Genomic DNA, 17733 nt, shown 5'->3' with positions numbered 1-17733 from the left:
ATAAGTTAAAATGTCTCTGTTTCTCTGCTTCTGTAAGAGCTAGGAGTCTTGCAAAGGCAGAGAATTCAGTCTGCGTAGTGGACACAAGCACTTCACAACATGCTTGAGTGACTATCACTTGTCAGTGCTTGGAGCAGCATTAACTGGCTCTTCAGGGAGCAGCACTTGCCACAACACAGAGCCAGACGGTGAAGGGGAATACAGGAGCAGAAGAAAAGGGGAATCCCAGGTAATCAATAAAATGTATTTAAAATATGGAAGAATAGTGTGCTGAAAAGACATGAAAGCAACACCATCAAGGTATAGTGAACAAATATGGAAATTCTTACATCCCCAAAAACTAACCAGCCTAAAAGCCATCAGTGGCCAAGCTTTTTAGCATGCCTCATATCCAAGTCCCAAACGTAACTAAAAGACAGACCTGAGTTCCAATGTCCATGTCTTGCCCCGCCGTGACTGGATGAGGGCTCGCAGTGAATTGGCAATGCATCTCTTTCCATCCCAGTACAAAAGAACTGCCACTAAACCCCTTGTAAGGCCAGGAAAATGAGGTTGCTGGTGCTCCCCTACAGAATGAAAAATATAGAACCACCAAAAAAACAAAAAAAAACAGCTCTCAACATACATAATCAATCACATCTTTGTATTTGATAGTTTTATTTTTTTAAAAATAGAAGTACAACAAACCTATAACAAAACTCTGAGTCCAAGTTATATTTGAAAACAAATGTTTATCTTACCCTCATACACTGCAAAAGCAAAGGACAATAACAGTTTAATTGTACTTAAGTCAGTTTTTCAGTGCTCATTCAGACAGAAAACCTTAATTTCCAATTTTGTTTAATTTGCCTCAGGACTTCATGGTGACCTTTCACACGTGACCAACATTTTACCAACAGGGTCATATCCACATTTAATATAAATGGGCATATTCAAAAAACTCGCATCAGATGTGACAAAGTAGCTGATAATGATTCCTAATGGAATATCTTTTTTAAAAAACATAGACTTTAAAGTCAAAAGGGACTATGATGATCATCTAGTCTGCCTTCCTGCACACTGGAGGCCGCAGAACTTCACCCACCCTCTCATGTAATAGACCCATAACCTCTGGCTGAATTACTGACATCCTCAAATCATGATTTAAAGACTTCAAGTTAAAGAGAATTCACAAACATCACTTTTCTGCCTGTCAGATGATGTGGATTACTTGCAATCATATTATTCATATCCTGAGCATCAGCTTCTATGTCATGGCTCACAGTACAGCCATAAGCACATAGTACAGTTTCATAGATACTAAGGTTGGAAGGGACCATTACGATCATCTAGTCCGACCTCCTGCACAACGCAGGCCACAGAATCTCACCCACCCCCTCCTGCGAAAAACCTCTCCACCTGAATTAAGCGCATAGCACCCAGGCGCTCAGTCTCGCGACAGCCCCCTCCTCCCCAGGTGCTTTGACCATGGCTGCGAGAGTTTCGGTCACGTGCAAACCTAGGACGTCCGCCCCATCTGCTGAATGGGACCAGCCTACCGCTTTGAGAGCCTGAGGCTAACACACACATCACAAAATGAATCACTACTACATTGTTTTATGGAGAAATTAATAATCAGCTATAAGTAATCAATTATTTCTTGAATCCAGTGATAAATTACTTGTTCAAAGTAACTAACAATCTTGATTGTCAGCTCTCTACAGATTATTTCCCCTTTTACAATGACTGACAAAAATAATTTAATGGATTCAAAATATTATTTTTCTACCACATTACAGTACTAGGAATCATTTTAGATCTTTATGAACATCTTACAGAGTTAGATACTAAAGCCCTAGTCCAACAGAGCATTTAAACATGTGCTTAGCTCTAAATAAACGAGTAGTTCCAATAAGAAGCGTGTAAGAATTGAATTACCCCAATTCTAAGGATGTATTTAGCGTTCAATGAAACTATTGTCCCCTCAGTTCAGTGCTTCCTTACCAGCTAGAAGGAGTTCAACAGCTGCCAGCTCTCCAATATCAAAGAGGTCACTCAGGATAAAGGCTTCTCTAATGAGCTGCTCTGGCAAAAGTCTGGTACCCTGCTGACCCTGGATGGCAACCCCTTCAGTACTTGCCTTCTGAATCTTCTCGTGCTGTTGCACATTCTTTGGCTTTAAAAGAAATAAGTAACAGAAGTTCCCAAAACGGCAAGATGCGGAACAATTATTCATTTCTGTCAAAGCTGATCAGAGAGCAAGCAAAGCTTGTCGCATTAATTCTTCTTTACAGCTACCACTCTGACATGTTAGGCTTTCATCAAAAGCATTGCCTATATTTTTTACATTCAGGTAGTAAAAGTGTCCTCAAAGTTATTTTACAGTGTAATGCGGAGCAAGGCTTCTTGTGAGGCTATACCAAAAATGATCGTATATCCTCAGTGCTGGAGCTTACTTTACTTAGAATTATTTAAGCTCTCAAAGTAGCTTTTGATATATTCCCAACAGGAATTTTCCCATCAGAAACTGATCTAACCTCAATGAAAGACATCATGAATGTTGATGAGAAATTGTTAAAGAATAAATAGTTTTACAAATAATATATTATTCCTTTTTTGGATGTCAGTCAACTGCTAAAATGTAGAGAAACAAGATCCTATACATGACTAAAGCCTTCAACCTATCAACTTTACAAATAAAAATGAAAGTTTCCACTATAAATGTTTCAGGAAAGATGTTTCTTCATTACTGTAATGTTATTTTTAAACGGATATCTACTCCTCCATCAGTCAAGTGCTAAATGGGTTTTTCCACCTCATCCCACAATCTTCAGAAGGAGCATCCTGTATGCTTTTTATTTTCAGATTGTTACCTGTTTTGCCTACTGACATGCTTAAGTAACTGCATCATAAGCATGGAAAAAACACAAGAAGGAATAATTATGTGCTCCATCTCAGAAGCCTGGATCAAACAGAAAAACCCATCAGCACTTGATTGACTGAGCAGAGGGTATTGTGATGGATAAATAAATTATCCCTCTGCAAACAGTCTGTTTGAAAACCAGTGAAACAAAATTATGATCAACATTAAATTATTTAAGTGTTCAATTGCAAGAGAAGCCAGATAAATAAGAAGATTCTTTCAAGTAATTTTTATTCTTATAGCACGTAAGGGTTCCAACCAGTATTGCGACCCCATTTTGCAAGGTACTGGATAAATATAAAATACAAGATAACAACTCTTTGAGGTAGGGGCTAATCTTAAAAAAGGGGGGAAAAAACGTCAAGACAAACAAAGCACACTAGTCTCTCCCCAACCCATTACAAAAGAGAAAGTTAATTACCGGATTTCTGTACAGTGAGATAAAGTCAGGTTTGTGTTTCTTTAAAACCTGGTCAAGGAGATGGATGGCTTCAGGTTGCCTTTTCCAGATACCATTTACCACTGTTTGCCAGATGTCCTTGTACGGACCCCACAAACTGGCAGCTAAAAAGAAAAGTTTGAAAAAAAAAAAAACCATATTGTAAGTGGGAAGAGTAGAGGAAAGATTATTTCTCCACACAGTACATTCTAGAAACAGACTATTATTTAGATTTACTGCATAGTCGCAACGTGAAAACACAGGAAGTTATGCACACAAATCTTTTACATCCAAAATGAGAATATGCCACCAAATAAAGACAATGCTTTTCTTATATTGGGAGGTGGAAATCTCCTTGGATTGGGAAGGGAGGAGACAGGGAGTGGAGAAGAGATGAAGATGACAGCTGATAAATTCTGGAACTATATTTTCTTTACACAGACATCTTTGTTACAGATATAGGCCTGATCCTGCATCCTATCAACTTCAGCAGGACTACTGGGATAAGTAAGGGTTGAAGAGTGTACCAGAATCAGGTGAGGCAAAGCAAGCTTCCTGCTTTCAGCTGTTGATACAACAGACCAAAATGGAACAAAATCAACAATATCAGAAACTATACATGAACAACAGTGTTCTGTCATACTTGATTTATTATTACATCTGTCTATGTAAAACATTTTGTTAAGCTATTAAGTTATATATAACCTTTCAAATGTCGTCCTTTTCTGATATTAATAGAAGTACAGTTTAAAACGTGATTTTTATTCACCAGATTGTACTATATTAATAAGTTTTTTCCCGATGTTTGTTGCTGCCAAACCACATAATGACAGGAGAGTGAGAAATACAGTAAACAAAAAAAAAAACCCGAATAAAGCATTGTATTGATAAACATCTGATAGAAGTGTAAATTCTGGCTATTAATATTTTATACATAGATCCTTAGGACTGGATAATACATGTTCATCCTCTACAGCAATAAAAAAGTTAGTTATACAAATATGAATTTGTTTTACAATACAAAAAGATTAATGAAGCAGCATTAACTTAGTACACTGAGATGCTTTTCACAAGGGTTATTTTTGGAAGCTACCCTGTGTTACCAATTGTTATTTAGGCCAAGTCTCAGACCCTATTCTATAATCCAACTCTCCTCCTTCACTTGTTGCCACTGGCACAAGTTTTGCTTAGAAATGCTATGTCTGAATTTAGCATTGAGGATGAGTGATCTCTTCACAGTAGAAAGGATATCATTCTAGATCAAAGTTTCTTTGCACAGGGAGGAATTTAGGAATCCTACACTAAAAGTTTACTTACTTTCTTTCACCAGCACATACACAAAAAACAACATCCTACATTATCTATCAACAGCAAACTTAATATTCAGACACTGATACCGTAATGCAGAATCATGCTTCAGTCTAGATAGTAAAACTGGAAACAGTCTGAAGGCATGATATTTGGTAAATAATTCCTGCTTACAGAGTATAATCTAGTATTCTGATGGTTAAAAAAAAAAAAAACCTCTCCAAATAACCAGTTACAATCTAACATAGAAATGCCAAAGTTTTATTTGCTGGATATATCTGATATTCCTGAAACAATTTATATATTCTTCCCAAAACAAATCACCACCAAGAGTACCTACTGTATTATTATTTGTATTGCAGTATGCCTAGAGGCCACCAAATCAAGGATCAGGGCCCCACTATGCTAGGTACTGCACAACAAATATAACACAAAGATGGTCTCTGCCCCAAAGAACTTTCAATCTAATGAGTAGTCTACACACACAACTTGAAATACTTTAACTAAAACTGGATTAGGCTTTGTTTTCACTGCAAAAAGGTGTAACTATTTCAGTGTAAACTCAAAGTGGAGACAAGGCAAAGATGGTCATATCAGCAGAAAGAACAAGGAATACTTGTGGCACCTTAGAGACTAACAAATTTATTTGAGCATAAGCTTTCGTGGGTCTCTAAGGTGCCACAAGTACTCCTCGTTCTTTCTGCTGATATAGACTAACACGGCTACCACTCTGAAACATTTAAACTCAGTGTTACGAGTAGAGGTCAACTTTATATTGGCAACCTGGGGTTTACCTCAATTAACTACTTGAGTAATGAACTACACAAGCCTTGTCTCCACCATGAGTTTACACTAAGATAGCGATACTTTTTTTTTTGCAGTGAAGACATAGCTTTAGTTAAACCAATGCAACCTCTATATACATGTTCATAAGTCAGTTTATACAAGACGTATATCAATTTAATTTAAGTCCAACTAGCAATTCATCCTAGCCAACCAGTGAAAGTAGTAGCAGAATGAAACTGACAATTCTGATCTGTTTCATTATTTCTAAACAGTCTTGAAAATGGAGCCCAACCATGTCTATTTTGCTCTGTGATAGTTGGAGGAAAATACCAAATTTTGTGAATATGAGAAGGAAACTGGGGAAGACAAAACCTGTGTATGTGTGTGTGTGTGTGTGTGTGTGTGTGTGTGTAAATCTCTCCTCTGCTTTTTCCACCAAATGCATCCGATGAAGTGAGCTGTAGCTCACGAAAGCTTATGCTCTAATAAATTTGTTAGTCTCTAAGGTGCCACGGGTACTCCTTTTCTTTTTTGCGAATACAGACTAACACGGCTGCTACTCTGAAACCTGTCAAAAAAGAGGGAAGACAAAAAAGGGAAAGGGAACAAAAAACCTTTAGAGAGTGAAGCGCTTTCCACGCTACAACATCTAGAAGACGAAAGAGACAGGAGCACATTTCCACCATTTCTTAGCTAAGCATGGATTCTCTGAGCAGGGTCCAACAGTACTCTGGTGGGAATTACAACATGTCCTCCCTTCAAGATGGATTGAGAATGGTGTTGTATGCACATGTTCATGTGCATGCAGAACTCTATCAAAAGTTCATCTGGACCCAGCTGCAGCCCCATCATCCTCTTCCATAATCTCAAGGATGTTTTAGTAGTTTATTTCAAACCACAGCAAAAATTCCTCCTCATGAAAAATAAGCCACATGCAATGGCCTCAATCCTTAAAACATGTACACCTTTCATTTTAAGTGGGGGAGTATCTCCATTGGCTTCAAGCGTTCATAGGACAGGGCTAAATCTGGTTCAGCTATTTCCAATTTATGGAGTAGGGCTTTTTATAAAAGGTTAGGATTTAGATGTTGGAAATATACCTGCTGGAGGGAAACTCTCTGCACCCATTAGGGAGTAATGAACACACCAGATGACACAACGGAGCAAGGGGTTCTACCTCCCAAAGCCTCATCTTCCTCATGTTACCTAGGTTGCCAACTCTCACAATGTCATTATTTATATTTAGGTTTCAGAGTAGCAGCCGTGTTAGTCTGTATTCGCAAAAAGAAAAGGAGTACTTGTGGCACCTTAGAGACTAACAAATTTATTAGAGCATAAGCTTTCGTGAGCTACAGCTCACTTCATCGGATGCATTTGGTGGAAAAAGCAGAGGAGAGATTTATATACACACACACAGAGAACATGAAACAATGGGTTTATCATACACACTGTAAGGAGAGTGATCACTTAAGATAAGCCATCACCAGCAGCGGGGGGGGGAAAGGAGGAAAACCTTTCATGGTGACAAGCAAGGTAGGCTAATTCCAGCAGTTAACAAGAATATCAGAGGAACAGTGGGGGTGGGGGGGTGGGAGGGAGAAATACCATGGGGAAATAGTTTTACTTTGTGTAATGACTCATCCATTCCCAGTCTCTATTCAAGCCTAAGTTAATTGTATCCAGTTTGCAAATTAATTCCAATTCAGCAGTCTCTCGTTGGAGTCTGTTTTTGAAGCTTTTTTGTTGAAGTATAGCCACTCTTAGGTCTGTGATCGAGTGACCAGAGAGATTGAAGTGTTCTCCAACTGGTTTTTGAATGTTATAATTCTTGACGTCTGATTTGTGTCCATTCATTCTTTTACGTAGAGACTGTCCAGTTTGGCCAATGTACATGGCAGAGGGGCATTGCTGGCACATGATGGCATATATCACATTGGTAGATGCGCAGGTGAACGAGCCTCTGATAGTGTGGCTGATGTGATTAAGCCCTATGATGGTGTCCCTTGAATAGATATGTGGACAGAGTTGGCAACGGGCTTTGTTGCAAGGATAGGTTCCTGGGTTAGTGGTTCTGTTGTGTGGTTGCTGGTGAGTATTTGCTTCAGATTGGGGGGCTGTCTGTAAGCAAGGACTGGTCTGTCTCCCAAGATCTGTGAGAGTGATGGGTCGTCCTTCAGGATAGGTTGTAGATCCTTGATGATGCGTTGGAGAGGTTTTAGTTGGGGGCTGAAGGTGATGGCTAGTGGCATTCTGTTGTTTTCTTTGTTGGGCCTGTCCTGTAGTAGGTGACTTTTGGGTACTCTTCTGGCTCTGTCAATCTGTTTCTTCACTTCAGCAGGTGGGTATTGTAGTTGTAGGAATGCATGATAGAGATCTTGTAGGTGTTTGTCTCTGTCTGAGGGGTTGGAGCAAATGCGGTTATATCGTAGCGCTTGGCTGTAGACAATGGATCGAGTGGTATGATCTGGATGAAAGCTAGAGGCATGTAGGTAGGAATAGCGGTCAGTAGGTTTCCGATATAGGGTGGTGTTTATGTGACCATCGCTTATTAGCACCGTAGTGTCCAGGAAGTGGATCTCTTGTGTGGACTGGTCCAGGCTGAGGTTGATGGTGGGATGGAAATTGTTGAAATCATGGTGGAATTCCTCAAGAGCTTCTTTTCCATGGGTCCAGATGATGAAGATGTCATCAATGTAGCGCAAATAGAGTAGGGGCATTAGGGGACGAGAGCTGAGGAAGCGTTGTTCTAAGTCAGCCATAAAAATGTTGGCATACTGTGGGGCCATGCGGGTACCCATCGCAGTGCCGCTGATTTGAAGGTATACATTGTCACCAAATGTGAAATAGTTATGGGTCAGGACAAAGTCACAAAGTTCTGCCACCAGGTTAGCCGTGACAGTATCGGGGATACTGTTCCTGACGGCTTGTAGTCCATCTTTGCGTGGAATGTTGGTGTAGAGGGCTTCTACATCCATAGTGGCTAGGATGGTGTTTTTAGGAAGATCACCAATGGACTGTAGTTTCCTCAGGAAGTCAGTGGTGTCTCGAAGATAGCTGGGAGTGCTGGTAACGAAGGGCCTGAGGAGGGAGTCTACATAGCCAGACAATCCTGCTGTCAGGGTGCCAATGCCTGAGATGATGGGGCATCCAGGATTTCCAGGTTTATGGATCTTGGGTAGCAGATAGAATACCCCAGGTCGGGGCTCCAGGGGTGTGTCTGTGCGGATTTGTTCTTGTGCTTTTTCAGGGAGTTTCTTGAGCAAATGCTGTAGATCAAAGACCTAAGAGTGGCTATACTTCAACAAAAAAGCTTCAAAAACAGACTCCAACGAGAGACTGCTGAATTGGAATTAATTTGCAAACTGGATACAATTAACTTAGGCTTGAATAGAGACTGGGAATGGATGAGTCATTACACAAAGTAAAACTATTTCCCCATGGTATTTCTCCCCCCAACCCCACCCCCCACTGTTCCTCTGATATTCTTGTTAACTGCTGGAATTAGCCTACCTCGCTTGTCACCATGAAAGGTTTTCCTCCTTCCCCCCCCCCCCCTGCTGTTGGTGATGGCTTATCTTAAGTGATCACTCTCCTTACAGTGTGTATGATAAACCCATTGTTTCATGTTCTCTGTGTGTGTGTATATAAATCTCTCCTCTGCTTTTTCCACCAAATGCATCTGATGAAGTGAGCTGTAGCTCACGAAAGCTTATGCTCTAATAAATTTGTTCGTCTCTAAGGTGCCACGGGTACTCCTATTATTTATATTGCTATAGTGGCTAGGAGCTCTAGTCTTGGACCAGAACACAGTTGTGCCAGGCGCTGTACAAAAGAACAAAGAGTCCCTGCACCAAGCAGTTTACAGTCCAAGAGTGAGACAAGAAATGAGAGATGTATTCAACAGATGGAGGACTACAAAGAAATGAGATAGCACTGGTCAGCACCGTAAGCTGTGGGCTCAGCTCACCAGCAGCCTAACTGTTGTCATAGGATTTTCTGACTCGGGACACATTTTGTGTTTTGGTTAGAGCTCCAGCTCCTGGACTCTTGTGATTACGCGAGACTCAAGAGTTTTCATGTCCATGCTGGAGGGGCGGTTCTAGCCTTGACGGCTGCAGAGAACAACTGGGTGGCGGGGAGGGCCGAGAGCCCCTAGGGGGCTCAGAAACCAAAAGGCAAAGAACAAGCCTCCATTTATTCATTTGACTTCCGCGGGGGAGCCGCTGGTGCAGGCTCTTTACCAGCGGGGGACACGGCGCCCGGCAGCCGCTGCCGGACCCAGACACCCACCCAGACTCCGAGAAACGGGCGGGGCGGGAACAGCCGGGACCTCGCCCACGCCCGTCGGGCCCGGGCCGGAGCCGAGGGGCCCCGCGCGGGGACAGGGGTCGCAGACGACGCCTCCTCCACTCCCCCCAGGAGCTCCTGGCCCCGACGGGGCGCCCCCGCCTGCCGATAGGGGCGGGGGAAGCACGAGCCGGTGCCGCGCCGCCCCCGATAACCGCCCTCGCCCTGAGGTTCGTTTTACCTGAATTTACCGCCAACAGCGCCGCCATCTTGGAAATCAACGAACAGGCTAGCGCCGCCGCCGCAGAGAGGCCCAGAAAGAGTTGGGGCGCCCAATGCGCTGCCTGCCTAAAAATATCACTGTCCTCGACGCCTACAGGGAACGCTACTCCCCGTAAAACCCTAGTGGGAGAGTCCCTAATACGTTTATACACTATACCCCGCGTAGTGAGTCTCTTTTAAACAGGCAGGGCTGCCTTTGGAAAGCCGGGGTCTACATGGGCAGAGCGCGATGCATGCTGGGAATTGTAGTTCATTTCTGGATTGTATGAAGTTATGCAAACGACTGAACTAAAATTCCCACGTAGCCCATCTGTCCCACACTCTTTACCCAGGGTGAAACTGGATGGATGAATGTGTTCAGGATCTTTATTCTCCTCAATAAAAAAACCACGTTACTAGTGAGCCTACTATCATATGTGCAAAACGTAAAAAATATATATTTGCACAAGGACCACACCAGGGACAAAAATCTACTCACCCACCCTAGAATGGGAAAAAAGTGTTACTTACAGTCCTGTTTAATAAATAAATAAACTATTTGATTAAAAAAACTAGAATTTCCAAAGGTTATATTAATATAACCTGTTTAAGTAGTCACAATGACCAATCTTTCCTCCTCTATGTGACCCTTTATAATTTTCTCAGAAAAGGTTTGTTTTTTACTAGAATGTATATTAACAAGCTGGACTGCAATGTTACAAACTAGATCAATGTCTGACAGGAAAACAGACCTCATGTCCCATCTTGATTATCACTACAAACGTTTTTTTCTCCTGCTGATAATCGCTCATCTTAACTAATTAGCCTCTCACAGTTTGTATGGTAACTTCCAACATATCTGTATATATATATCTTGCTGTATGTTCCATTCTATGCATCCAATGAAGTGGGCTGTAGCCCATGAAAGCTTATGCTCTAATAAATTTGTTAGTCTCTAAGGTGCCACAAGTACTCCTGTTCTATTTACAAAAATGACGCAACTGTAATAAAACAAGTATTAAGAGTGTGCAATTTAGTTTATATTATGGTCTGTGAAGTGAGTTCTATAGCAATTATAATCTTAATAGGAGAAGTCATTGGGAAGCATTAGTGTGCTTGTTTCCTTATTAATTATATATTTCACATTAATGATTTCTTTGTATTAATGTGTTTTCTACTTTTATTAAAACATTTTCAATGGGACTGCTCACAGTAATAAAATTAGGTACATGTATAAGTGTTCACAGGATCAGGGCCACAACTGGAACCTTATGAGCCAATCAGACTCTATGCATACAGTGTTGTTGTAGTCCTATCAGTCCCAGGATATTACAGACAGAAGGTGGGTGAAGTAACATCTATTTTTGGACCAACTTCTGTTGGTGAGAGAGACAAGCTTTCAAGCTTACACAGGGCTCTTCTTCAGGTCTGAAGTTGGTCCAGAAAAAGATATTTCCTCACCCACCTTGTCTCGCTAATCAGATACTATGTTTCATAACTTCTATCTTACATAATGAAAACAACATATATAAGTTTTATCCCTCTCAATTTTTTTCCTCCCTTCCTTTTTCAGGTCCTGATGAAGAAAGTGCCTTACGTTTTGTCCCTCTCCTTAGAGCCATCACTGTAGGAAAATATGCCTGAAATGTGTATCCTAAGAAAAGTGTATGATTGCATTAATTTATATAGACACTAGAATATTTCCCAGTTTTTTCAACTAAAAGCCATAAACCAATATGCACATTTCAGGTTTTCAAAAACTGAATATCTTCATTTTCTGCAGTTGTTCATTAAAAAACTGGGAAATTTTGAAAGAAACAAATATTTTCAAAAAATGTTTTTTGGTGAAAAATGGCCTTTGTTCTGGAAAAAATTCATTTACCAAAAAATAAAACTAAATTTTAATTTAAAAAATCCTTAAGTTTTTGACCAATTCTAAAAGCAAGTGTATTGGATTTGGAATCATATGTCTTGTAGTCTTTGATTATAGACTAGAGTTTCCTATCCTGGACACTAAGGGACCTAGCCATCCCAATAGAGTTCAACATGGGACAAGGAACATTTCAATTGTGACAAGATCAGTAGTCTCAAAAGAAAGTTGAGGAAAGGACTGTTAGAAATTAAGAGGAAAATGCACAGAAGAGACTTGGACACATACCTAGAGCTAAGGAAGGTGTACTAATATCTGACAAGTCTCCCACATCTGAATATCGCCTATTGCCTTTCTGCTTTGAAATAATATCTCTTTCTGCAAGGCTCTTCCAGCCATTATAGTGATTGCAACTTTTCTTCAGCATATTCCCATAGAGATAGGTGATGCCTTCAAGAGACACATTTATGTCAGCACCCAATAGTCTAACACTTTCACATTTGAATTGTATTAAAATTAAGTTTCTCTTGCTGCAAAATCATGTTCTACAAACTATATCCACGGAAAGCAGACAGCAAATACTGATGAAATAGAGGGGAGAAAGACAACAGGATAGGAGAGGAAAGAAAAGAGACAATACAGAGAAAGCAGAGACTCTGAAGAGTCAGGATGAATTAGGGAGAGACAACTGAGGAAAAGAGACAAAAGCCAGAAGAAAGGGAATTACAGTGGAGAGTAGTCAAAGCAGAAAGAAGAGAGATGAAAAGAAAGCAAGAACGAGCAAACCCATCCTGCCAGAAAGAATTCCTCTCACAGAGCTTGAAGAGTAAATATTTGAGAAAGGGATATCTTTTCTTTAGACCATTGCTCACATTGAACTAATTTGTTTATTTTAATGAAAGGAGTTGTATTCCATAAACTCTTCCTCATTCTGGTCCTGGCCATTTGTCAATGATAGATCTAGCCCACTCAGAGGTCAGAAAATGACAGAGGTGACGGACGGGATACTCAAATTTATTGATCTCAGGTAGGAAAAAATAGTGCAAGAGAGGGGGTGGAAATTGAAAGTAAAAAAGATAAAGCAGAAAACAAAAATAGGAAACAGATTTATTTTGGCAGAAAGGAAGGTTACCACATTTCATTTGCCATTAAGATGTTTCCAGATTGTGTGCATTAAAAATAAAATCCCATTGGAAGAGGAGATCCTGTGTAACCGCTCAGATATAAACATTTAAAACTTCCAGATAATTCATCAACATGCTCTGCCAATAGCTTAGATAGCAGCAACAACAACAAAATACAATGAAAAATTAGTAGGAGAGGAGATCCTTCAGGAAGAACATACAGTTTGGCCTGGTCTATTTACGGTTTTTATACCAGTTCAACTTTGTGCGTGGGTATGATTTTTTTTTTACCAAAATAGTTATATTAATACAATTCCTTGGGTGAATTCAGCTATACTGGTACAGTAGTACCTAATAGCAGTATACCTTATTCCCTTTCATGTATGTGAATAAGTTATATTGGTATAAACACCCTTGTTATGTTCAAACTAGGGAATTTGTAATGCTTTATCTATACTGATATAGTACACATTAGGGAGGTTGTACTGCTTTAACAATACTGATATAGTTAAAGTAGTACAATTTTTGGTGTAGACAAGCCCCTTAGACAATGATCCTTTGCTTATTCCTACTTTATTTGTTATCTTGTAATTTATGATCCCATTGTTCACCCAGAATCACAGAAAGGTGGAATATGTCAGTCTACACTTACAAGCTATATCGACATAGCTACATCGGTTAGGGTTGTGAAAAAAAACACACACCCTGACTGACATAGTTATGCCAACAAAATCCACAGTGTAGATGCAGCTATGTTGATGGAAGAATGCTTCTGTCATACAGCTAGTCATTTGGGGAGGTGGTGTTCCTACACCAATAGCGAAACTCCTTCTGTCAGCATAGGCTGTATCTACACTAAGGGGTTATGCTGGCATACCTATGTCAACATAGTCTCCGTAGTGTAGATATAGCCTAAGGGCATGGCTACACTTGCAGATGTAGAGTGCTTTGAGTTAAACCTGCCATTGGAGAGCACAGTAGGGAAAGCGCTGCAGTCTGTCCACAGTGACAGGAACAAGCGCACTGGTGTGGCCACATTTGCGGCACTTGCAGCAGCAATGGGAGCAGTGCATTATGGGCAGCTATCCCACAGAGCACCTCTTCCCATTCTGGTGCTGTGGTTTGTGGGAAAGGGGCATTCTGGGTCCTATCCCAAAGCCCAGTGATGCATCAGTTAGCATCTCAGCAATCCCTGTGCTTCCATCCACATTTGGCGCCGTCTTTCAATGTTTTTTGTACTGCGCGCTCTATCTTCCCTTTCAGTCTGTGGGAATGGAGCCCGAACTGCGTCACGTTTGGCAGTCGTCCCAGTCATGGCCCCTTTCCATCATGTCCCTTGATATCTGCCCGAAGGTATCATAATTCCTATGGCTGGAACGCAGCTGGGACTGGACAGATTCCTCTCCCCAAACACTGATTAGGTCCAGCACCTCGCCATTGCTCCATATTGGGGATTGCCTGGCACGTGGAGGCATGGTCACCTGGAAACATGCACTGAGAGCACTCCACACCTGGCTGAGCAAATAGGAAGGGGATTTTCAAAATTCCCAGAGAATTTAAAGGGCGGGTCTGATGGTTGGTTACCAGAGGGCAGGGCAGTAGAGTTCAAAGTGATGACCAGAGTGGCTAGGACAGGCATTGTGGGACACTTCTGGAGGCCGATCAGAGTGCACTATAGGACTTGGGCGTCCACACTGGTGCTGTGGTGCTCCAGAGGGGGCGCAGCAAACATTATTCCACTCGCCAAGGTGGAGTACCAGCAGCACTGTAGCCGTGGAGTCAGAGCACTCTATGTGCCTTGCCAGTGTGGAAGGGTAGTGAGCTAGTGTGCCTGGGGCTCCTTTATTGCGCTGTAACTTGCAAGCGTAGCCAAGTGTAGCCAAGCCCTAAGACTTATTGATCCTGCTGGCTTGGCTCAAGTCATCCCTGGTTTAGCCAATGGAGCGTGATCAGAGATGGATTTGACGCATTGTGCTTTAATGATATTCTGAGATAAAGTTTAGACACAAAACAAGAAAAACAGTCAGTTCTGTGGCTTTTACTGGGTATTACATATTTGGTTGTGATATATGAGATCCTCATATGAAAGATGCTATATACTGTAAGTGGAAATAATTATTCCTAATAATTAAAATTATTAGCACATGGGACCCTGATTGGCATTCTAGGAGCTACCTACTATAATACAAATAAATAATAATATACATAGACATCATAGTTGTGAGCTAAACCACACATTTATAACAATGGGGTTATTTTAGTATCTTTTTCATTTACCATAATTTCTTTTCTAGGCTTAATTATTAGTGGCCTTGTTATCACCTGCAGCTTGATGAGTTGAGTAAAAATTAAAAGGCATTTCTGCGTTGTAGCAGACAAAAATGGCTTGTAAAAGAAGTACTCCTTTATGCAAGTACAGTACATTCTTTAAATTGTGGAATGTACTTGTGCATCCCAAATGTTGGAAGAGATGCGGTGTTGACTACTGATCAGAGCACAAGAATTTCTGAGACCTGTCCATGCTCTGACACTGTCTGTGTCTCAGGCCTGGTCTACACTACGAGTTTATGTTGGATTTAGCAGCGTTAAATCCGAATTAACCCTGCACCCTTCCACACAAGGAAGCCCTTTTTTTGACATAAAGGGCTCTTAAAACCGATTTCTGTACTCCTCCCCTACGAGGGGATTAGCGCTGAAATTGACATCGCCATTTCGAATTAGGGTTAGTGTGGATGCAATTCGAATTAGGGTTAATGTGGCCTCCGGGAGCTATCCCACAGTGCACCATTGTGACCGCTCTGGACAGCACTCTGAAGTCAGATGCACTGGCCAGGTGTACAGGAAAAGCCCCAGGAACTTTTGAATCTCATTTCCTGTTTGGCCAGGCGAGCTCATCAGCATAGGCGATCATGCAGAGCTCATCAGCACAGGTAACCATGAAGTCCCAGAATCGAAAAAGAGCTCCAGCATGGACCGAACGGGAGGTACTGGATCTGATTGCTGTATGGGGAGAGGAATCCATGCTATCAGAACTACATTCCAAAAGGCGAAATGCCAAAACATTTAAAAAAATCTCAGAGGCCATGAAGGACAGAGGCTACATCAGGGACGCAACACAGTGCCGCATGAAACCTAAGGAGCTCAGACAAGCATACCAGAAAACCAAAGAATCAAACAGATGCTCCAGGACAGAGCCCCAGGCTTGCCGCTTCTACGCTGAGCTGCATGCAATTCTAGGGGGGGCTGCCACCACTACCCCACCCTTGTTATAAAAGCAAGCGTTTTTTAATGATTAAGTAGCCCTGAGGACTTGGGATGCATTCATGGCCAGTACTGATACTGAAAAAGTCTGTTAACGTGTCTAGAGATGGAGCAGGAATCCTCCAGTGACATCTCCATGAAGCTCTCCTGGAGGTACTCTAAAAGCCTTGTGCAGAAGGTTTCTGGGGAAAGCAGCCTTATTCCATCCTTCATGGTAGGACACTTTACCATGCCATGCTAGTAGCAAGTAATCTGATATCATTGCATGACAAAGCCAGGCAGCGTATGGTCCTGGTGTTTGCTGGCATTCAAGCAAAATCCGTTCGTTATCTCTCTGTGTTATCCTCAGGAGAGAGATATCGTTCATGGTAACGTGGTTGAAATAGGGGAAATTAATTAAGGGGACATTCAGAGGTGCCCGTTCCTACTGGGCTGTTTGCCTGTGGCTGAAAAGAAATCCTCCCCGCAGTTAGCCAAGCGGTGGGGGGCGGGGGGCATTGGCGCTGAGCTGTTCGCGTCTGGCTAGCAGGGATCTTCCCTGATACCAGCCAGGTGGTGGGGGAGGGGAAAAGCAATCATCCCAGAGAATTGGATGTGGGGAGGGGGTTAGTTTGGTTTCTGCTGCTGCTGCTGTTAACAGGAAAACCACAGCCAACTAAATGGCCAACTCAACAGGTTTTGCTTGGTATGGGAAAGGAGGGCGCTGCTGTTATGAAGGTTGCAGAAGCCAAAAGACTATGGCTTACCATGGCCACCTGCAAGCCGAATTCTGTTGCCCGGCCCTGCGTGTGTGATCTCTAACACCAAAGCCACAAGCACTCAATATAAGATGCAAAATGCGATCTTGTACCAAAATCACATGTGCTATGTAATGTGAATAGCATTGTTCACCGTGAAAAAGTATAGCCATTGTTCTGTAAAATGTATCTTTTAAAATACTTCACTCCCTTTTTTTCCTCCAGCAGCTGCAAATGTTTCAAACCTCCCTCCTCCATCCCAAAGCCTATCTCAGATAAGGCGGCAAAAAAACGCACGTGCGATGAAATGTTCTCTGAGCTCATGCAGTCATCCTGTACTGACAGAGCTGTGTGGAGGGACACAATAGCAGAGTACAGGACAGGTGGCGGCAGGAAGATCAGAGGAGGCATGAGGCAACACGGGGGCTACTGTGGGATCAAACGGACATGCTCTGGCATCTGGTGGAGGTTCATGAACGGCAGCAGGATCACAGACCTCCGCTGCATCCATTGTACAACTGCCTGACCTCCTCCCCAAGTTCCATAGCCTCCTCACCCAGATGCCCAAGAACGCAGGCAGGGGAGGCTCCAGGCACCCAACCACTCCACACCAGTGGACAGCCCAAGCAACAGAAGGCTGTCATTCAACAAGTTTTAAAGTGGCCTTTTCCTTCACTCCTACCCTCCACCCACATCCCACCCAGGCTACCTTGTGAGTTATCTCCCTATTTTTATAATCAATTAATAAAGAATACATG

General features: G+C 42.0%; 1 protein-coding gene across 4 annotated transcripts in view; it reads right to left on the bottom strand.

The window, feature by feature from the left end:
• The window catches only part of NUP205 (nucleoporin 205), a 79134-nt gene extending 68979 nt beyond the window's left edge, over nucleotides 1-10155 (bottom strand). For all 4 annotated transcript variants that reach the window (XM_043491447.1, XM_038411213.2, XM_043491457.1 and 1 more), the window contains exons 1-4: nucleotides 9964-10155; nucleotides 3324-3466; nucleotides 1984-2155; nucleotides 422-566 (exon numbers count right to left, since the gene is read on the bottom strand). In XM_043491447.1, the coding sequence (XP_043347382.1) occupies nucleotides 422-566; nucleotides 1984-2155; nucleotides 3324-3466; nucleotides 9964-9991 (488 nt within the window). In that variant the 5' untranslated portion in view covers nucleotides 9992-10155. The remainder of the gene's footprint in view (nucleotides 1-421; nucleotides 567-1983; nucleotides 2156-3323; nucleotides 3467-9963) is intronic.
• Nucleotides 10156-17733: the final 7578 nt, after the last annotated feature.

The sequence above is a fragment of the Dermochelys coriacea genome, chromosome 1, assembly GCF_009764565.3.
Source record: "Dermochelys coriacea isolate rDerCor1 chromosome 1, rDerCor1.pri.v4, whole genome shotgun sequence".
Classification (NCBI taxonomy): Eukaryota; Metazoa; Chordata; order Testudines; family Dermochelyidae; genus Dermochelys; species Dermochelys coriacea.
This window is presented reverse-complemented; position numbering and strand designations above follow the sequence as displayed.